This window comes from Malaclemys terrapin, chromosome 10 (assembly GCF_027887155.1).
Source record: "Malaclemys terrapin pileata isolate rMalTer1 chromosome 10, rMalTer1.hap1, whole genome shotgun sequence".
Taxonomy (NCBI): Eukaryota; Metazoa; Chordata; order Testudines; family Emydidae; genus Malaclemys; species Malaclemys terrapin.
Genome location: NC_071514.1, coordinates 41,823,484 through 41,845,917, shown reverse-complemented (window position 1 = coordinate 41,845,917; position 22,434 = coordinate 41,823,484). Strand labels below are relative to the sequence as shown.

Below are 22,434 nucleotides of genomic sequence, written 5' to 3'. Positions count from 1 at the left end.
GTTATGTGGGCCACATCCATACATACTACCTGTATGGCCCTGAGAGCCACATGGACCGCAGCTGTGTGCTGATTGGGCCATGGGTTGAGAACCAGAGCTTTAGACTGTGAGCTCTGTGGGACGGACTGTGTCTCACTAAGTGTTTGTGCAGCACCCAGAACAAAGGGGGCTTGAGCATGACTGGGCCTTCTAGATGCTACTGGAATACAAGTGACATTAATTAGATGGCCTCTACCAAGGGAGAGGAATGGCTCCCAAGCCTGTCCACTCAGCGCTGGTACAGTCTCCATCTCCAAGGTGATTGCCCTATTACTTAACCGCTGACCAGGCTGAATTTGACACTGATCCCAGGCGTACAGTGCAGGGCAGCTGCTGAGCCGGGGAGGCTGGCGCTCGCATCTGAAGTGAGGCTGCCAAGAGTGCAAGAATCCAAAGGAGGTTACTGCACCAGCTCCAGGTGTTGCCAAAAGGAAGCTTGCTCTAGCCGAGGTTGAAGGAGAGAACTGGTGTAAGAGGGAATGTGAGAAGTGGGGTGGTGGGGCGGGCGGTGGAATTTTGCTGGCTAATCAGAGGTGACCCCCTGAACCTGAAAACAACCCCTCTGTGCTTGGGCTGCTGCAAGTACCTGCAATGGAGGCCCCCTGCCAGGGGCCCGGACTGCCAGAGTCAGCAGTGAAGGGGGTGACACCACAGCAGCACCAGGGCTCAAATCACATTCTCAGTGGAGAATGACCGGGAGAGGAACTTGAAAAATGTTTGTGACAGCGCAGAGGGAGGGAACTGCTTGCTGCTGCTCCTAGCAAGGAAAGGCCAATGCCGAGTGCATAAAGAAGGGTAGCAGAGTCAGATCTTGAGGTTGCGGCTAAGCACTCGGGTATGTTCCAGTGAGGAAGTGTCCATCCTCACCCATGTCATATGTAGCAATGGGGTGGAGAGTCAAGGCAGGCCACAGCAGACATGTCACACGGCTCCCCTGCTGCTGCTGGAGGAATGTGTAAGACTCTCGCTGCTTCGCTCCTCCAGGGGAAGTGATGGGTTGCAGCTTGGTATGGAAGTTCCCCAGCTCTAAAATCCTCCTGTGAGGGAGTTCTGCTCATGCACTAGGCAGCTGCTAGAATGGGCAGGGACTCAAGTCGTATGTGGCTTGGAGAGGGGAGTGTACCTCAATGCCCAGAGAGGGTCCCGGGGGCCTGTACTCCTGGGCTCCTTTCCTCACTCAGCCATGACTTGGCTGTGAGGGGTTTACCAAGCACCAGTCTGTGCCTCAGTTTCCTTCTCAGTTTTAACACCGACTCCTGCCAGACCAGCCCCTCATGGGACTGACTTATAAAAGGAGGAGGAGCTCCCACTTGGGGGCCAGGCCCTTTGAAGGTCTTGGCCCCTATGCCTCTGCGGCTGGCTCGGAGATCCTCTGTGGAGAGAGTTGGGCATGTGCCTTCCCAGGCTCAAGAACTTCATCCTGCTGCCTCCTTATTCAGCAGCCAGTGCCTGCTCTCAATCCCAGAGGGGAGGGAGTGGGTGGTGGGCTTACTGTGCAAAGCAGAGGGAGGGTGAGATGTGGAGTTGGAGTGGAAATAGCTGGCAAGTGTCTGTAATGCACAAGGAGCCAATATCTTAAAGTTTAATCCCCAAAACCTAATCCAGGAGGTGGAGGATTAAAAAGATGGGGCAAAGTTGTGTATTAAAATGCTGAAGTAGTTGTATACAGGGAGGGGAAAGGCTGTGCTGTTCCATTTCTCTCCTCTGTGTGTAATTAGAGTACAGATTCTTCTGTCTCTCCATCACCGTAGTATCTGCGCACCTTCCTCCTCAATTCAATAGCAAAGCTCCTAGTGAATTTCTTGGAGTTTCTGGCTCTTCTCCCTTTTGGGGGGTCAAAACTCTAAGTGTAGGGGGTGGTTTGATTTTTTTTTAAAGATTTTTATTAATTTACTCTGTGTTTAGGCTAGTTTGTTTCAGGGTAACTCCTGCTTGGCTGGAGTTACTGTTGTGTGTCATTCTTATGATGGAACGGCCTTCTCTTTGCAATGTTCCATCAAGGCAGTTAGTCTTAATTCACCTAATCTTCTCTGGAAGACTGCTCCCTAGCTGGATCCCTCGGGCACAGAATATTTTGTCCCAGCTCTCATGCTTCATTCTGCACTGTGAGCTGCATTGTCCCAGAAGAGCGCAGCTTTTGTGGTGGTTCAGAGATTGATGTTTGATCTTTAATGTGGCTGGGGCAGGATCCGTTGTTTTGAAGATTAGGGCAGTTTAAGACATTGAGCCTAAAGTTCTTCAGGACAAGGCTCTCCCTTGTCTGAGCACTAGCTAGCGTGGTTTGCATCCTTCTTTAAAAAACCCGGTTTATCTAGCATGTGGTGGTATAATGGTGGTTTGTAAGGTGTTAGCAGATCCTCACTATAGTCAGGTAACATTCTACTGATCACAAGCAGCTCACCCAATGAGAAAAGTGTTCCTGTCTTCTTCCCTCCCCACCCCATGAGGGAGTCTCATACGGTGGCCATCCATGAACCGTCTCCTATCATCGAGGTCGCTGTCTATATGGAAGAGTTCACCTAAAATTAATCTTCTGGTTCTAAACACACAGGATCAACATTTGAGTGGAAGGACAATCTTTGAGAAAGGCATCACCCATGAGATTAGTAGCTCTGAGTCTATCCAGGAGGGGGCACTGCAATACCTACAATCAAGCAAGTTCAGTGCACTTTTATTTCAAAACCAAACCTCAAAAATTACCCAGTGGTGGGAGGTGTACTTGATCTGAGAACCATTGCTCTTTGTAATCATTTACATGTTCAGTAGGAAAATATACACAGCCCACAACTACATGAAAAGAACATTTTAAATTAGAAACTCAGTCTCTTGAAAGGTTAGGAAAGGCCAGATTTGTTAGTATTCATTCTGCCCTGCTGGGTCTCTGGGGTCTTTTAAAATAAAAAGTTTATTTTGTACAACTGTACCCCACCCCCAATATTGCCTGCAGCATTTGCCCCCTTAACCTTCAGCCCAGCCTGCTACAAGACTAGCTACATTAACTGGATGCTGTGTTGCTGTGGTCTGAGGATAGCAGAGACACAATCTTTTGAGTTTACATAGAATGTACTTGAGAGAGAGCTCTGTGTAAGCTTGAAAGCTTCTCTTCTCCCCCCCTGCCCCCTCCAAAGCTGGTCTAATAAAAGCTATTCCCTCCCCCACCTTGTCTCTGAACAGTAGCTGGAAGCAGAAGTTGGTTGAGATCCCAGCCATGGAAGTGCTGCTGGGTCTGGGGCAATGGTTGAGCCTGACTTGACCTCGATCTCCTATCCTCCCTGAAGTGGGGGGAGCTCCAGCCCATACCCACCTCATGGTGTCCCTAGAGGTGGGATGGGTTGCTTGGGCCATGTGCTGGATCCAAGAGGGCAGGGGTGGGGTGTGTGTGTCAAGTTTGCTCCCTTGGGGAGATAGAGCTGCTCCAGCCCTTATGATGATCTTGAGTCAGCCTTGCTCTTGTGGCCTCTTCCTCCACTGCTCCAACCTCTACAGCGGCTCTGGCAGCTCCTGGATATCCCCAGTATTGTGTGTGTGTGTGGGTGGCGGTGTGAGCTCACCTTTGGTGTGGTGGGGTATTTGGCTATTCTGGCTGCTACCTCTCCTGAGGAAAAAGAGAGAAGGGAAATGGTGCCTCTTAACTCTTTCTATCAGAGCAGCCAGAATGGCGAGGGACAGAGACAAAGCTCCTCTCAAGCCAGAGTGCTTGCCCCCTACTGAATAGTAAAGACCTACTTAAAACAATGGCGGTGTGAGAGCCTCTCAAAGGAAAGGTCACAAGAAGCTGTTATAAGGGAAAGGGCCGGGCAACCTAAATAGCGGTGGGGGTACCACCTGCCCTTAGCGTGAGGAAGGCCCTGCTATCACTGCAGCTTAGCAATAGGTACACGCTATCCCTCAAACTCGGCGAGCAGCTCCCTGGAGGGTCCAGCCCTGGTTCACTGGACAATTGTCGTATTTACAGATTCACTGCTTCCAGAGAAACAGCTTGCGAGTTCCTACTCAGCTCCCCGCTCCGCCTAACACACAGCACTGAGATTGGTTTCTAGTGAAATCAGGGATAAGTTTATTTAACAAAGCCCTGAGACTCAAGTAATAGCACGTGAAAGTATTGGAAACAAACTGTTACATCCCAAATAAAATCATAACATGCCTTCTGGAGCCTAGCCTTAATTAACAAGATACTCTTGGGATCCTAAGGGTTTGTCTACACAGCAACTAGATGCCCGGGGCTGGCCCATGCCAGCTGACTCAGGCTTGCAGGGCTATTTTATTGCTGTGTAGACTTCTGGGCTTGGGCTGCAGCCTGGGCTGCAGCCTGGGCTCTAGGATGCTGCAGGGTAGGAGAGTACTAGAGCTCGGGTGCCAGCCCAAGCCCAGAAGTCTACACAGCAATGAAACAGCCCCCCAGACCCTGTTGCCTGGCACAGGCCAGCCGTGGGACTTTCTTTGCTGTGCAGACATAACCTATAAGTCCCTCAATGCCAACTGGCAGAGGGCCACTGTTCTGCAAACTCCTGCCACCTCTGACACACACTACACTTCACATGTTGCCATCATAGTATTTTCTGTAAAGTGTTATGTGTAGAGTTAAATGAAAGCTGGTGTCACACTGCTCATTAATAGCACGGCGTGCGTACTGAGGGCGTGTAAAGAGTTATGTGTGTGTGCTGGAAATATGTTCCTAAAATACTTTTTTGGGGCAGACTTGATAAACACGTTTGTTCTAGACAAAGGAGATGTGTTTTGCCTTTTTGCTGGAATCTATAATGTAAATTGAGCAGAATGCTGGCAGAGACAGTGGGCAGTTTATTTGCATCTGAGGGAAACACCAGTTACCAGAACTTCAAAAGAATAGATCTCAAAGGTTCACTGGACTGTAAGAAGAAGGGGAGAGAACCCCTTCGTTACCCAGCACTGAGGGAACAAAACGGGCAGTGCTCTTTGCACTCTATGAACAATGGATGCCTGGCCATGTGGATTGGAGACGTGAAAAGTAGCTGTAGGTGAGAAAGCTGCCTTAGATAAAGCTTGGCACCTGTTATGGTTATCCATACACTCTAAGAAGTGTGCCATGCCTCCGTCTCATCAATCTGTGACGATCTGACAAGCTACAAAGCCCTCCAAGTTTGCCCTCGCACCAACCTCCCCAGGAAGGGATCACACCCAGCTGTGTTCATGAATGCTCTGGCCAGCCACTCATGAGCCAACAATAGAGCGGCTCCAGCCAAAATGCCCCCCAGTTCCTCAGCTTAGGACCCTGGAGTTGTACGGTCCTGTCCTGGTCAAAAACCTGACCATTAAAGATTATTACAATTACCCAGTCCACCCCTCCCTCGATTTGGAGAGGAATATACACAGAACCTTTATTCACTGAGCTGAGGTTTTCCACACACTTCAAGCAAACCACACTGTTTTAGATTAAAAAATATACAACAGATTTATTAACTACAGAAAGATGGATTTTAAGTGATTATAAGTAATAGCAAACAGATCAAAGATGGTTACCTAAGAAATTAACAAAACTGCAGTCTTAAGTTTTATGTACTAGATAGGATTTGAATCAAGCAGTGTCTCACCCTGTTAGATAGTACAAACAGTCCATCAGGCTTCCATACACAGGCTAGAAATCCCTTTAGCCTGGGACTAGCACTTCCCCCAGTTCAGTCTTTGTTCCTCCGGTGTTTCCAGGTGTTCTTATGTGAGGAGTGGGGCCCTGGGGTGATGTCACTTCTCCCTTTTATAATTTCTTCCATATGGTAGGAAACCCTTTGTTCCAAGCCAAGTTCCCAGCCGAGTTTGTGAAAAAATACAGGTATCAAAATGGAGTTTAGTATCATGTGACCTAGTTACGTTCCCTTGCATGCTTTGCTGAGTCATGACAGCCATTATCCACAGGCTGACTGAAGCGTCCCCAGAACAGTTCATCAAGTGAAGATAAGCTTTCCCCATGGCCCATTGTCTTTGCTGATGGGCCATTCAAGCTGAATAGGCCATTCACAGTGTGCTAGCAAACTATATGTAAAGCTTTGTGTGTGTTACCCAGGTGCAAGCACATTTGAAATACAAATATATAGTTAATATTAATAACTCCAGATACAAAAATGATACATTCATACAAATAAGATAATCATATTCAGAAAACCATAACTTTTCCATAGACACCTCACATGACATATGTACAAGATGCATAATAATTATATCATAATCATATTACTATGGTGAATATGGGGTGTGTAATCTGTGATCGTATAATTAAAGACTTGTATCATAATGCATACACACACAGGCAGATTAAGTTGCAGGGGCAATGGTAACACTGGCCTTTCCTAACTCTCAAATGTTTGACTTTGCAACATTATTTTAATAGTTTTTTTTTAGGTAGTTTAATATTTACAAGATGGTAGTACCCAGTGGCCTGGACAGAGATTGAGGCCCCTTGGGCTGAGCACTATACAGAGGTAGACATAACCAGTGCCTTAAAGGGGTGGCCAACCTGAGGGTTTTGAGAGCAACCATCATGCAAAGGTAATGTCTGTTTGGCAAATTGAAGACTTGCTTCCAGAGTTACACCTGCAGCAGGTGTTTGACTCAGCCCCATTCTTACGGGAGGAACTGGGGGTGCTGCCTCCCACAGTGCAGCTGCCCAGACACTCCCGCATGGTGCGCTTGCCATATTGCAGGGGAGGAAAGCGTGAGCAGGATACAAGTTTAATGGGGGGTGCCTAGGAATGGATGGGACACCTCCCATACTATCCCCAGGGCAACGCAGGAGAGGAGAGGGCCAAGGAGAAGCTGAGAACCTGGATAGGTGATACCCAGCAGCCCTGCCAGTGTGCCGCATAGACCACTGCCACATGGCCAATGGCAATGCGTGGAGCCGTGCAGTTTGGTGCCCTGCCTGAACCTACAGAAGGGCATGGAAAAGACTGGACTCCAGTGCTTCACTGGAGAAGGAAATGCAGGTGCTCTGCCCTCAGGGAAATCCCAGTGCTCTCAGCCATGCACTGACATATACACTAACGACAAGCCTTGCCCCACCCTGCCCCCCTTGGTTCTGGGCTCGCGGGGTGCGGGGGTAGGAGGGAGCCAGCAGGCTGGGCTAACACACCTTCCCACGAAGGGGGAGGCTCTTTCTGCTCCCCATCCCCTCCTGTGGGAATGGTATGGGCCTTGAGGCCGTTTCCCTCTCCCCACCTGTGGACGAGAAGCTGGATGTGAGTCAAGAGTGTGCCCTTCATGCCAAGAAGGCTAATGGCATTTTGGGCTGTATAAGTAGGGGCATTGCCAGCAGATCGAGGGACGTGATCATTCCCCTCTATTCGACATTGGTGAGGCCTCATCTGGAATACTGTGTCCAGTTTTGGTCCCCACACTACAAGAAGGATGTGGAAAAATTGGAAAGAGTCCAGTGGAGGGCAACAAAAATGATTAGGGGGCTGGAGCACATGACTTATGAGGAGAGGCTGAGGGAACTGGGATTGTTTAGTCTCCAGAAGAGAAGAATGAGGGGGATTTGATAGCTGCTTTCAACTACCTGAAAGGGGGTTCCAAAGAGGATGGATCTAGACTGTTCTCAGTGGTAGCAGATGACAGAACAAGGAGTAATGGTCTCAAGTTGCAGTGAGGGAGGTTTAGATTGGATATTAGGAAAAACTTTTTCACTAGGAGAGTGGTGAAGCACTGGAATGGGTTACCTAGGGAGGTGGTGGAATCTCCTTCCTTAGAGGTTTTTAAGGTCAGGTTTGACAAAGCCCTGGCTGGGATGATTTAGTTGGGATTATATCCTGCTTTGAGCAGGGGGTTGGACTAGATGACCTCCTGATAGGGTGACCAGCTGTTCCGATTTTATAGGGACAGTCTGGATTTTTGGGTCTTTTTCTTATATAGGCTCCTATTACCCCCACCCAGTCCTGATTTTTCACATTTGCTGTCTGGTCACCCTACCTCCTGAGGTCCCTTCCAACCCTGATATTCTTTGATTCTATTGGCTGTCTTTTCCCGAGCTGAGTGGCAGAACCCTCTGCCTACAGTCAGCATCTCTCATTGGCTGCCCTTGCTGAGGAGGCGGGGAAGGGGGAAAAGGCAGCCAATCAGGCGGGGCTTTTTGGCATGATCCCCTCCCTTCTCTGAAAAAAGAACAGGAGTACTTGTGGCACCTTAGAGACTAACAAATTTATTAGAGCATAAGCTTTCGTGGACTACAGCCCACTTCTTCGGATGCATATAGAATGGAACATATATTGAGGCGATATATATACACACATACAGAGAGCATAAACAGGTGGGAGTTGTCTTACCAACTCTGAGAGGCCGATCGCGGGCCCTGCGCCATGACACCGAGCCCATCTCGTGGAACAGTTTGCAGAGCGCACAAGCACGGCACGCGACCAGCAGGACCACCTAGACATGGCACAGCCCCACCCCTATTCTGGCTCCACCCACGGTAGCCAGCCCCGCCCCTCCCGAAGTCCCGCGCCCTCTCCCGGCTCTTTCCTCGGTGTATTCTGGCGGGCTCGCCCCCCGTTTGGCTCCCCCCACCAAGGGCATCCCCTCACCCGCTCCGCCCCGCCCCCCCCGACATGGCTCCTCCCCCTTGTCCGCAGGGCCAGGCCCCGCCCTCGCTCACGGCGCCGCTCTCTCCTCATAAAGCTGTCGTTGGCGTTTCCGCCCCAGTAGGCATCTGGGAGGCGGAAGCAGCTTCTGCGAGCGCAGGGACATGGCGTCGGGCGGCGCCTGCAGCTCCAGCCCCTCTGCGGAGCGGTTGCCCCCGCCCTTCCCTAGGGCCGAAGGGGATGCGGACAGCGACACCGAGGGCGAGGACATCTTCACTGGCGCCGTGAGTCCGCCCGGGCCCTGGGGCTCCCGAGCGTTGCTGCGCCGCTGCCCCCGTGTCGCGCCGGAAAGCCGCGAGCTCCCGTCTGTCGGAGCCGCTGCTGAGCTCTGCCGTGAGGGGCTGGTCGAGCCCGGGGGCCCCAAGGGAGGCGCTCGGGACACCGCTGGGCCCCGGTTCTCAGTGGCGCTGATGGAAGCCGGGTCGGTCTCTCCTCTCGCGAGCTGGAGCGGGGGCTGGAGCTCCTGGCTGGGGAGTGACTGTAACTCTTGACTAGCCCTTGATTGCAGGGCTGGGCTTTCGGGTGGCAGGGTCTCCAGTGACCTCCTCGCCTATCCCTTGGTCGAAATGCGGAGTAAGGCAGGAGCAGGCAGGGAGGGACGCTACCTAATTGCTAGAGTACCACTGACTTCATGTGTGCCCCTGGGCATATTACTTATCTGCTCTGTGCTCCTTCCCTTGTAAAGTAGGGATAATAACTGGCCTTTTGAAGGGGTGTGAAGATTGGGTTGCCAAGAGATCTGAAAATGCAAATCCAGTGATTGCTTATAATGTTGGCCTCCACTGGAATATCTGTGGGTAGATAAAAACTAAAATGTTACAACTCAGTCACTTTGCTGAGTTGCTGTCTTGATCTTAATCTACATTAGATCAGCTGCTTAGAAATCACTTAATACAAATGTATTATCATAGGAGCCCTAGTCGTGGACTAGGAGAAATCTTTACTTTTTTTGGTTATAGTATCCTACATAACAAAGCCCTAATTCTTAATACTTGTAGTCAGAGAAATCTAAACATCACTAGGGCCTGGTCTACATTGGGGGGAGATCAATCTAAGTTAAGCAACTTCAGCTACGTGAATAACGTAGCTGAAGTCGACATACTTAGGTCAACTTACCGCGGTGAAGACACCACGGTGAGTCAACTGCTGCTGCTCCCCTGTCAACTTCGTCTGTGCCTCTCCCGGTGGTGGAGTACAGGAGTTGACGATAGAGCGACTGGGAATCAATTTATCATGTCTAGATTAGATGTGATAAATTGACCCTTGCTGGATCGATTGCTGCCCGCTGATCTGGCAGTTAATGTAGAAATACCCTAGGACATGGGGGGGGGGGGGGGGGGGAACCTTGGAGGGAGTCATTCTGTAACTAGCTGCTTAAGAATTTTTGGCCAAAACCATATGGCATGGCATTGCTAACAATAGCTAAATTAGTTTTCCAGTCTGGGTATGGTTACATTAAGGAAACGTATGTTGCTGGCATGTTTCATCAGGCTTTGTGATGTTGTGAGTTTTGTTGCACTTGTACAAGCAGTGAACTGTTTTCAACCCAACTTGGTGGGGAGAGGGTGGCAGAGGGAGTTTCCTAGGGAGGGTAGTGCTTGAGTGAACAATGTCACTCTATTGTAAAGTAGGCTGCCTTTAAAAAAGACCTATCGGGGTTTTATGAACATGTGCTGATGTGAACGTGCAGCTAATCATTCTAGGGCTGTGTGAAAAGTGATTGAGGGAAACATGTGATATACCTGTGGATAGTTAAGCAGGGCCAACATTAGACTCAATGGGGTCCAGGGCAGAAAGCGGGGGCCCAAACAATGTAGCTTTGTAGGGGCAGGCAGTTGTCCTGCTTGCTATCCCCTAATGCCAGCCCTGGCTTTTATATGCAGAAATCCAGTTGTTGTGGCACAGCTGGGCTGTAGAATCTTTATACCATGTGTGGGAGACTCAGAGAGATTGAGAGCCCCTGGCCTAGACTGTCCCAGAGAGTCCTGTCCCACATAAGGATGGGGAGATGCTGCCACTTTAATTGCCCATCAAAGTCAGGAATCTCCTGGCCAGACTTAAGACTGTGCATTTCCAGAATAGGATGTGGGTGTAGGGTGGAAGGGAGAGGGGTCTCTGAGTGCACTAAGACCTTCTCACTTTTGTGTGGAAGTGTTACCTTAATTTATTTCTGATTCTTTGCCTTAACAGAAAATGTCACCTTTGAAGCTGGTTGAACATGCAGTAGTAGAGGATATTAGGCTTGTGGCCTCCCTTTGTTGTTGTTGTTGTTGTTGTCCTTTATACACTTGAGAAGCAAAAGTTTCTGAAAGCATCTTGCACTTGAAAATCTGGTCCCATCTAGCCTGGAACTAGTTTAACAGCATAATGGCCAAGAATGAAAGTTGAACAACCAAGAAAAAGGTTTTAAAATCACTATTTCAGCGTTCTTTTGCTAACAGGTCAAAGTTCAATGAACCAACACTTGGGAGAAATGGAGTCTTAAAATTTCTAGACCCACATGCCCAGTCAGTTTGTGAGCTAACAACATATGTTCATGAAGAAACCCAGCAAGTTTTCCAACAGAGAAGGCCAAAGTTGATATTCCTAAGGAAAACCTTCTAGCTTGCCTTTTTCCCCTCAAAGAAGCAAAGGGCACAAGACCAACTTCTCAAATCCTCTAGTTAACTACTCTTTGACTAGGAAAAACAAATATAAAAGCTGTATCTGTTAACATGTAACAGAAGGCTTGACATTGTCATCTCTTAGTCCAATATAACACTAATTGGTGATTATAGCAAAACGTATCTTGTTACAGACAACATAGCTCTCAAAATCCAGCTTTGCAAGCAAGAGTAGTAAGTCCTCAGGGAGTAAATGTACAGTGTACATGATTTTCTGGAAGAAATTGTTTGAAAAAGGACTCAAAGTAAAAAAGCTAACCTGTGAAATCTTAACCCTGGGAATCTCGTCTCTATCTCTGTAATAAAAGAACTATTTGTAGCAAAACAACATTGGTGCTATATTTGAAAATGAACACATGAAATTTAGGGATGGTGGTGTTTGCTTCATGGGAAAGATTGCAGTTACACAAACCTACTAGTTACACAGGAAGGTTTAAAATAGAAACTCTTCTGGCATGGAGTAGAATCTGTAGGTTGCAGGCATAAGAAAATGGCTTGGTCAGGACATTGCTGAAGTAACCCAGTGGTGAGTGGGAAGCTTTTCCTAGTGTGTATTGGTGCTGATCTGTCAACTTCTGCAGAAACAGGGTCTCTTAAAACCTGGAGATGTCAGCTTTATGGCTGTGAAGATGCTTCCAAATGTGACCTGAGATTGCTAGTAGACCAGTGTCAGTGCCATGCCTCTGCTGCTCGTAGCTTTGCCAAGCAGCAGTTTGAAATCGACAAAACTGGTCTCATTCTGAGCTAATGGGGTAATCTGTGGGTCTCAGTACAGTAACTCCTTGCTTAACCTTGTAGTTCTGTTCCTGAGAAATGTGACTTTAAGTGAAATGATGTTAAGCAAATCCAATTTCCCCATAAGAATTAATGTAAATGGGGGAGGGGGTTAGGTTCCAGGGAAATTTTTTTCCACAGACAAGACTATATTATATACATGCACAGAAGTTTTAAACAATTAATTTAATACTGGTACACAACGATGATGATTGTGTAGCTTGGTTGAGGTGGCGAAATCAGAGGGAGGGATATTTCCCAGGGAATGCCTTACTGCTAAATGATGAATTAGCACTCAGCTGAACCCTCAAGGGTTTACCCATTGTTGTTAATGTAGCCTCACACTCTGCCATGCTGTCACCCCTCCCTCCATTCCTGCTGCCTTGTAGAGAGAGACAGACACTCACCGTGTGCGAGAGAGACATGCATTTCCCTTTTAAGTATGCTGGCCCCACTCTCTAAGTACATTGCCTTTTTAAGTAAATCAGCAAGTTCAGACACAGCTGTTGCCTGCAAGCTCCCTCCATCCTGAGCCCTGTTGTTCTCCCCCTCCACCCCCCCTTCTATGGAGATGGGGGTAAGCGGGGAGCAGGGGGGAGGGAGACACCCTGACATTAGCCCCCCTCACAGCAAGCAGGAGGCTCCAGGGAGCAGCTCCAAGGCAGAGGGCAGGAGCAGCATATGGCAGTGGGGGGGGGAGGGACAGCCAAACTGCTGGCAATTGATAGCCTGCTGGGTGGCTGCAGCACAGGGAACTTAGGGGAACAGGGAGCTGAAAGGGGGGCTGCTGGTCCATCCTGGTTCCAAGCCCCCACCAGCTAGCTCCAATGGCTGCTCTTCCTGCAAGCAATGGACAAAGCAGGCGGTTGCCAAATGAGGGAGCATTGCGCAACTTTAAACGAGCACGTTCTCTAATTGATCAGCAACGCAACAACATTAACAGGGACGACTTTAAGTAAGGAGTTACTATACAAATGTTCTTATACTACTACTTGAGGCAGAAGTTCTGAGCAGCAGAGGCAGGTACTAGGATACTCTTTAGGGGTAGAATAGCAGATCCTCTCCACCACAGCAGTAAGGTGGCTCTGGAGAGGGAGAAGAAAAACAGCTGCATTTTTCCTTCAGCAGCTAGAGGGGGTAGGTACATTAGATTTGATGCCAGTTAGCTGAAGACTGATATGAAAGATGGTGTCAGGAGGAGCTTCCCAAAGGCCTTGCACTTGGATCTCTTATTTCTCATGAGCAGCTGTAGGGCTGGTCCACACCGAAAATTTATTAGGCATAATTGCCTATCTCAGGGGTGTGATACCCCTGATACCCACAGCTATGTGACTCTAAGCCTCAGTATAGACAGTGCTAGGTTGGTGAAAGAATTCTTCTGTCAGCCCAGCTACCACCTCTCAGAAGTGGATTAACTACAGCAACAGGAGAGCCCCTCCTGTCGCTATAGAAAGCATCTATACCGAAGTGCTATAGCGGTATTGCTGTAACATTTTAAGTGTCGACGTACCTTTTAGTCTTCACATTTGGGCCTTGTCTATCCTGCTACATTTCCCATTGTTGCTAAACACGGGTCAGCATTAGCAGTGTTGAGCCCCAACCTGGGGAAAGGATGAGAGAATGACGAACCTGTGATGGAAGTGAGTCATGTCACTGAGGCAAAGTCAACACTACCACTTCTGCAAATAAGCAACTCCCCTGAGTGATGTAAGTTACACTGACCTAAGCACCAGTGTAGACAGCATTATGTTGATGGGAGAGCTTCTCCCACCAACATAGCTACCGCCTCTCATGGAGGTGGACTTATGCCAACAGAAGAGCTCTCTTGCCTGTCTGCATAGAGCATTTTCACCTAACACACTACAGTGGCACATAGTGCTTCTAGTGTAGTATACTTCTGGAAGGTGCTTGGTACTGTGGTGGCAAGGGTGGTATAAGAACCTCATTCAAATAGAATGATGGGTTGCTGGCATGGCTGCCTCTAGCACTGTATAAACTTGTGTAGAACATGTCTAATCAACTTGGTAATAAAAGCTGGCAGCAACCAACATGCATTGTTTCTAGTGTTGGTAATGCAGGCAGAAGCTGAACAATGTTGGGAACAGCTAAACATTTTTAGAAAGCAGAACTAGTGTAGACAAAGCCTGGATGTCTTTTGCTTAAAAAAAAAAAAGTCGAGCTCTGTATTAAGGAAATTTTAGAATGATAACCCCCAGCTTGCAGCAAAATGAATGTCCTAATTCATTTCTAAAGCTCATTCTCTGCTTGCTTTTGGAGTTCTAGCTCCTGATGATGGCTGGAAGGGACTATCTGGAACAAAACTCTCTGGCCCACTCTGCCATATTGAGCAAAGCTTTGAAGATTCATGCAGTGTCTTACGTTTTTTCACTTGCCTGAAAGATGGCTGTCCTGTCCACATATTAGCTAATGGAAACAAATTGGAGTTCTGTGTGTGCTTGGGGCAGCAGTCTTTGCAGATAATACTGGGCAAACAAACAGTAGTGAGGGCTCAATGTAGAGATGCTCCCCAAATGCTAGACAGTGGTGCTACAGCTCCTTCTGCTGTGCAGTTCATTGGGATCATTCTTGAATGACACTGGTCTGCTCCCCTTTTTTACTAAAAGATGCAGTATGAAACTGCTGTCTGCACCTCTTTCCTGCTAAATAGATGTGCACTTTAAGCCCTTCAGGTCATAAATGAGTAGAAACTGCTAGGAGCTAAAAGAGAACCCTTGTTTAATTAATGCAATGACATGGCGAGATGAGGGACCAGAAGTGGCCTGGCCATTCAGCAATTAATCAGTGACTTGGTAATCTGGATAAACATGTTGTTAATAGTCCTGTCTGGACACTGCCTTTCCTTGACCCCTTCTCCACCTTGTGTGTCTGAATCCCTAGATAGGTAGAGGAAAGTCCTTGGTTTTTGTTTAACTCATGCCCTCTTTAGCTGACTAGATCTGTATCTGTTGCTCCTGCCCCTGCCTATTAAGTGGTGGGAATTCCAGCAGTGATAAGTAGCTCTTAGACTTGCTGTGTAGGCACATAAGCTGGAGTCCCATAGTAAAGAGACTGTTAACAGAATGTACAGCCACATTGGAATTGCCAGAACAGAGCAATGATCAATATAGTTGGAGTATCCTTTATCAACAGCAGCCATTGCCAGATGCTTTGGAGGAGAGCTCAGCCAGCCTCCAAAATCTACATAAAAACAATATTTTGTTGATGGAAACTTCCTTCCTGGACTCACCTGAATACCACCTTGTACCTCAAACTATATATGGGCTGACATAAACCCCATGGTTTTCCTATCTAGTGTAACTGCCGGTAAGATCCCTGTTTAGAAAAATGGATGATTCTCTTGGATCTTACTAAACTCTTGCATTGATATCCTGCAGCAGTTTCATAAGGCTAATACTTCCTAGTATTCTAGCCATTATAGGTCTTTGTCCTCCTGGCTGAGACATATATGTCAACAAGCAATGCTTGGGGAGGATCACAAAGCAGGAATTGAAAAAGCCACTTGCCAATGACAGTAGAAGACTTACCCTAGTGAGTTGTGGGAGGGAAGGGTACGGAAGCCAAGCTAGCCAATTCTGGAGAACAGTTTCTTAAGTCTGTCATTTGACTCTGACAAGAATGCTTTGCTTGTGATTGACTAATGCATTGGTGACTTCTGAGCTGTCTGCAGACCAGGAGTTTCTACTGCTGTTGGTAGCTTTTCCCAGCAGCCTACTGAATCTGACAAGACAGACAAGAGCCAGAAGGAGCTAAGATTGTCACTAGGGTCTTGCCCTTTCTTCTTGCTTGTAGTCTGCTTAAATTTTCATATCTGTCTAGTAGGTATCTGGCCTTAAATATGTACCACTATCTGAGATAAAAGGAGGATAGAGAAACGGTTCTTGAGAAAGGGGATGTGAAACTCTAGCTGTTACTGACCCATACATCCTCTTCTGCCTTGGTCAAATGCTCCATGTGAGTGCTATTGTATTATTTTTGATTCAGTAAATGGGCCCAGAGAGTCGAAGAAGTTAATGTGACACTGTCACCATACAACATTTTAATATGTATGCAAAACGCATGTAATGGGGGGGGGGGAGAAGAATCACTAAATTTAGTGCTTTATGTTGATTCTGTTGTGTATATCCCAATCACTAAGTTTCCAATCTTTGGCATGAGTTTTCTAGTGGTTTGTCATGGTACTAAGCAAGCAGAGGCCTCTGTACTCCAAATACACCACTTTCTTTTAATATTTATTTAAGTCCCTTTTTCAGAGGGTATGACCTCTTATTTTGTCAGCCATCCCTTTTTGATGAGGAAGAAAAGATTTGTTCTAATTATTTGAGTCAAGAATGAGTCTTCCTTGCTCTTAACAAAACAGGCCAACAGGGCAGAAGATAGGATGACAAAAGGGGGTGGGGGTGGAGTACAGTTGATGCATTTTAGGATACAGGGTGACTAGTCAGTTATGGCGAGATGCTTTGGGCTGGCAGATTGGCCACAGCAGCTGTTGCTCTGGACCTGGCTCACCTCTTTCAGGGATGCTATCTGGTTTCTTGGTCAAGTCCCTTCCCTTCATGGGGTCCTTCTCCAGCTGGTCAGAGCTGGATGGGCCATAGCATCTCATTATGCTGGTGCTGTGTAGTTAGTCACAGGATCATATGAAAATCCCAGAGACAGGCCAGGAGGAAGATAGTGGGAGATGGAAAGGGACACATGAGGTCAGGGAAGATGGAGCAGGATCTTGCATGGAGCAGGCTGAGTGCCACCACTGCACCAGCAAGGACATCCGGATGGATGGGCTATTCCATTCTTACCTTATTTTGTTCATCAATTAGGCCTAACTTCCAAAGTACCAATTTTGGTCCATTGACTTCCAGTCCCATATTCCTCTTGTTTACTGGGCATGCTCTTAAGTGAAAGACTGTTATTAGCAGGCCTGTTTGGCTTAACCCAGTCTGTCTCCCTTTCTAGCTCTTCCTACCAACACTTACTGTTGTAGGTGATAGGAACATCTTATAAACTTATCATCTTCCCCACTGTTGAACTCCCAATTTGCATAGGTCAGGCAGGCCCCAATTATAATGTTAAATGCTTGACAGAACTATAATTCCTGTCGTCCTGCTCTAGGCATATGTGAGGCAAATTAATGTAGTTGGTACCTTTATGCTGGTTGCAGGCAGGCACTTCTTGCAGAATGAACTGAAATTCTTGCCTGCATGGATAGAACAAAAGATCATCTCCCTATTGTATCTTTCCCATAGTTGTATAATAGTCTCTTCCTTCCAGAAGGGGAAGAATAATTCTGGCTAACATATAGGCCATGCATCTAGATCTGTATAAACTTGTGACTGCAAATGCTACAGTGAGAATGGCATGCCTACCTAGGTCACCTTTAACATCTGGCCTGTAATCTAGATATGTCCCCTTAATGTATTGACTGCCAAATCTCTGTTATGTAGGCTGCAACTTAGGCCTAGATCCACAGACATAACTAGGCACCTAAGTCCCATTCTTAGATGCCACTGCAATCCAAAGTTATTGCTTGGCTGCTGCCTAAAATCACATGATGCCTATATGGGGTATTTTTGTTGTTGGGGTGGTAAACGTTCCCTAGGCACCTGTATTTCTGCCACTGGGCATGTGTACTGTTGCCTCACTCTAGCTGTCCAGATATTTATCTCCCACCTGAGCATTCATAAACCAGGGGAAGATAAGTGGAGGAGCATCTGGCTCATATGTACATAAGAACAGCCATACTGGATCACACCAAAGATCCATCTAGCCCAGTATCCTGTCTTCTGACAGTGGCAAATGCCAAGTGCCCCAGAGGGAATGAACAGAACAGGTATCAAGTGATCCATCCCCTGTCACCCAATCCCAGCTTCTGGGAAACCGAGGCTATGGATCCCATCCCTGTCCATCCTGGCTAATAGCCATTGATGGACCTCCATGAATTCATCTGGTTCTTTTTTGAACCCTGTTATAGTCTTGGCCTTCACAACCTCCTCTGGCAAGGAGTTCCACAGGTTGACTGTGCGTTGTGTGGGTGGAAAAAAAAATACTTCCCTTTGTTTGTTAAACCTGCTGCCTATTAATTTCATTTAGTGATCCCTGATTCTTGTGTTATGAGAAGGAGTAAATAACACTTCCTTACTTACTTTCTCCACACCAGTCATGATTTTATAGACCTCTATCATATCTCTTCTCCTCTTCCCCCCCCCCCCCCATCGGACTTTTCATCTTGGAAAAAAGACAAGTCTTATTAATCTCTCCTCATACAGAATCCATTCCATACCCCAATCACTTTTGTTACCCTTTTCTGAAGCTTTTCCAGTTCAAATATATTTTTTGAGATGGGGCAACCACATCTGCACACAGTATTCAAGATGTAGGCATACCATGGATTTATATAGAGGCAATATATTTTCTGTCTTGTCTTATCCCTTTCTTAATGATTCCCAAATTCTGGATGCTTTTTTGACTGCTGCTGCACGTTGAGTGGATGTTTTCAGAGAACTATCCACAACGACTTCAAGATCTTTCTTGAGTGGTAACAACTAATTTAGACCCCATCATTTTATATGTATAGCTGGGCTTATGTTTTCCAATATGAATTACTTTGCATTTATCAACACTGAATTTCATCTGCCCTTTTTTGTTGCCCAGTCACCCAGTTTTGAAAGATACTTTTGTAGCTCTTCACGGTCTGCTTGGGACTTAACTATCTTGAGTAGTTTTGTATCTTCTGCAAATTTTGCCACCTCACTGTTTACCCATTTTTTTTAAGATCGTTTATGAATATTAAATAGGACTAGTTCCAATACAGACCACTGGGGGACACCACTATTTACCTCTCTCCAATCTGCAAAACTGACTATTATTCCTACCCTATGTTTCTTATCTTTTTAACCAATTGCTGATCCATGAGAGGACCTTCCCTCTTATCCGATGACAGCTTACTTTGCTTAAGAGCCTTTGGTGAGGGACCTTGTTAAAGGCTTTCTGAAAATATAAGTTCACTATATCCACTGGTTCCTGCTTGTTGACCCCCCTCAAAGAATTCTAGTAGATGGGTGAGGCATGATTTCCTTTAACAAAAACCATGTTGACTCTTCCCCCAACAAATTATGTTCATCTGTATATTAAGTTCCCTCTAAGCTGTGTGGACATGCAACAGCCTATCAAGGGCCACACAGGTGCTCAAGGATTCAGTGGGGAAAGGCACCTCTCCCCTGGCCCCAGAGCTGCAGCAGCCACAGAGAGACGGGGAGAGGCAGCTGCTGTGGCCAGAGAGAGGGCTGGGGGGAGTCCTCTCCCCACCATAGCCCTGGAGCAGTCTGCACCCCAGGCTCCTCAGCCCCACCCTAGAGCCCACACCCCCAGCTGGAGCGATCACCCCCCTGCACTCCAACCCTCTGCCCCAGACATGAGCCCCTTCCTACATTCTGAACCCCTTGGCCCCACCCCCACAACACATCACCTCCATATTGGTGCACATAACGAAATTCATTTTGCATATGCATGTAAAAAGTTAGACGGAACATTGTCTGTGTCTGACAGTTTTGTCCTTTGCTATAGTTTTAATCAGTTTGCCCAGTACTGAAATCAGGCTTACCCGCCTATATTTGCCAGGATCACCTCTGGAGCCCTTTTTTTAAAAATTGGCATCACATTAGCTACCCTCCAGTCATTTGGTACAAAAGCTGATTTAAATGATAGGTTACAAACTACAGTTCTGCGATTTCACATTTGAGTTTCTTCAGAACTCCTGGGTGAATGCCATCTGATCCTGGTGACTTATTACTGTTTAGTTTATCAGTTTGTTCCAAAAGCACCTCTAATGACTCCTCAATCTGGTGTAGGGCCTGATTGGTAGGTGTGCTCAGAGGCTGCTGACCTCCACACAAAACAGCGGGGGGCGGGGAGAGACAGGAGGAAGACTTTGCTGACAACCTCTTGCCTAGTAGCTACAGCACTCACCTGGGTTGTAGGAGACCACCAGTTCAAGTCCTCTCTCTGCCTGATGAGAATGGATTTGAACAGGGATGTGCCACCTCTCAGGTGAATGCCCTAACCTCAGAGCTATTGTCATTCTCACTTTTCTGGCCAAATTAAATTTTGAAGTTGTTCCTCTTACTGTTTAAATTATTGGGCCAGTGAATGAGTGACTATAGCCCAGTGGTTAGGGTATTCACCTGAGTGATAACATCTGGAAGGAGGACCCCAAGTATGTGATTGTCTCCCTTTGCTCCAGCTTGATTTCCTCAAGACTTTTTCATCCTCAACAGCACAGAGGCTGTCAGAGTGGGGATGGGACCATGCTGTGTCCCTGGAAGTCTTATCTATGTACCTCTGTCCCTCCTAGCTCCTCCAACTCAGCCACTCGGCTCTCAAGAGCTTGTGCTCCATCTGACTGCCATGAGCTCCTTGTGCCATTTGTGCACATACACCACCTGCCCAAAAGGCAGATGATGATACATGCTGCATTCGGTGCAATAAAGTAGAGAATCCGCACTCTGCTGCTGGACTTTTGCCTACCTTCTTTTCACTCTTGCAGGGGTTTGGGTTTTTGAGTTGTTTAGAATGTTTATAGGTGTATCTGGGTCTCTAAACTCCCTGGTTTGCAGTTTCTGGTAGCTTAAGCGCTAGCTTCCTAAATGCCTGTTCTCCCAAGTTAGCCCCACCCCCCTTGGGGCTAGGGATCAAAGACTAGCAGGCTAGAACCTCCTTAGTGAGCTCTCAGCCTAACCAGGCAGGCCACTTGGCTCAGCACACAGACCCCAGACTAGATCTCACTGTAATCTTTAATCAAGCAAGCACACAACAAACTGACAAGCTTACCCCCAAGGATCCTGTGACTGCCTCCTTCACCTGAACTCTGTTGCAAGTCTCCAGTCTCTTCTGCTCATTTAGCTAGGAGCTAGACAACAGTGCTAAGGCAAACCTCTCCTGAGAAAAGTATAGGAACTCTATATCGCTGCAGGCCTGCGTTGCTGGACTATGGCGTACTGTAAAATCTGGTTCTAATCACTGCTAGGTACTTACGTAGTTGGAGCAGTCCTGCCTACTAAAACAGCAGTGTTGTGTTGGTTTTTTTTTTTTAAGCTACCTCAGTTTTGCTGTTCTACATGAAATATGCATTCAGCTAGGACATATGCGTTTGGACTCTTAATTCCAGCAGCCAGTTTAATCAGCAATGACTCAGTTGGCAGTGAGTCGGAACTGAGTTGTTTTCTTTGGACCAAGCATTATAAGCAGAACCAGAGCTGAAACTTGGCTGTTATGGTGACTTCCATAGTGAAGTACACTCAGGAGAGGACTGCCTGCCTTGCAACAATCCATGTTTCTGTTCTTTGTTCTGAGCTAAGCTCTCTGCCATGCCCCGTTACTCTTCCATGTTCCAGCAAATAAAACAAATCTTCATGTGAGGAGCTAAACAAAGACTTCATCGCAAGGTAGTGCTCACATCAGGGGTCTGGGTAGAGTCTGACTTGCCGTACTTACAAATAGCACAAGCCCTTATCTTCCCAAGGGGAGTGTGCTACTGCTGAGCATGTTAAATCCAGCATCTCCAGTGAATCAGCATAGGTGTCAGAGTAGCAGCCGTGTTAGTCTGTATCCGCAAAAAGAACAGGAGTACTTGTGGCACCTTAGAGACTTATGCTCTAATAAATTTGTTAGTCTCTAAGGTGCCACAAGTACTCCTGTTCTTGCAGCATAAGTGGGCCATCACGGACTGTGATGGGAGAATAGTGAGACCTATAGAAGTTTCTAGAGCTACAGCTTAGTCACTACTATAGTGTAGCCATGAACACTACAGAGGAATAGGCATTGGAGATTGTTATCAAACAGTACTATTGATTGTACCAACTAGATATAACCCAAATAGCTTGGCATCTTTAACAGGTGTGAGTTGGAACCTGATTACTTTAAGAATAATTAATAATAATAAAAAACATCACTGAGATGTTGAGATTTTTGAGCAGTTAGCGTTCCCCCTTCATTTAAATAAGGGCATGGCTACACTGGAAACACTCCCGTGGCAGCACTCTGAAGTGCGAGTGTGGTTCTGCACAAGCTGGTAATCCACGTCCACTTGGAGCCTGTCTACACTAGCACTTTAAAGTGCTCAGACTTGCTGTGCTCAGGGGTGTGATTTTTCACACCCCCAAGCCAGCAAGTTAGAGCGCTATAAAATGTAAGTGGAGACAAGCCCTAAGAGGTGGCTGCGGAGCACAACAAACCTCTAATGCAGTGCAGGGAAACCTCAGTCTCTTACTACAATCCTGCCTATGTCATCTGTGCCCCTTCTTCCCTAGTTTAATGGTAAGATTAACTGCAGAAAAACAAGA

General features: G+C 47.0%; 1 protein-coding gene across 1 annotated transcript in view; it reads left to right on the top strand.

Annotated features, from left to right (window-relative positions):
• Positions 1-8,673: 8,673 nt before the first annotated feature.
• SNX1 (sorting nexin 1) overlaps positions 8,674-22,434 on the top strand; it is a 45,223-nt gene continuing 31,462 nt past the window's right edge. The window contains exon 1 of the mRNA XM_054042533.1: positions 8,674-8,869. Coding sequence (XP_053898508.1) covers positions 8,750-8,869 — 120 coding nt within the window. The 5' untranslated portion in view covers positions 8,674-8,749. The remainder of the gene's footprint in view (positions 8,870-22,434) is intronic.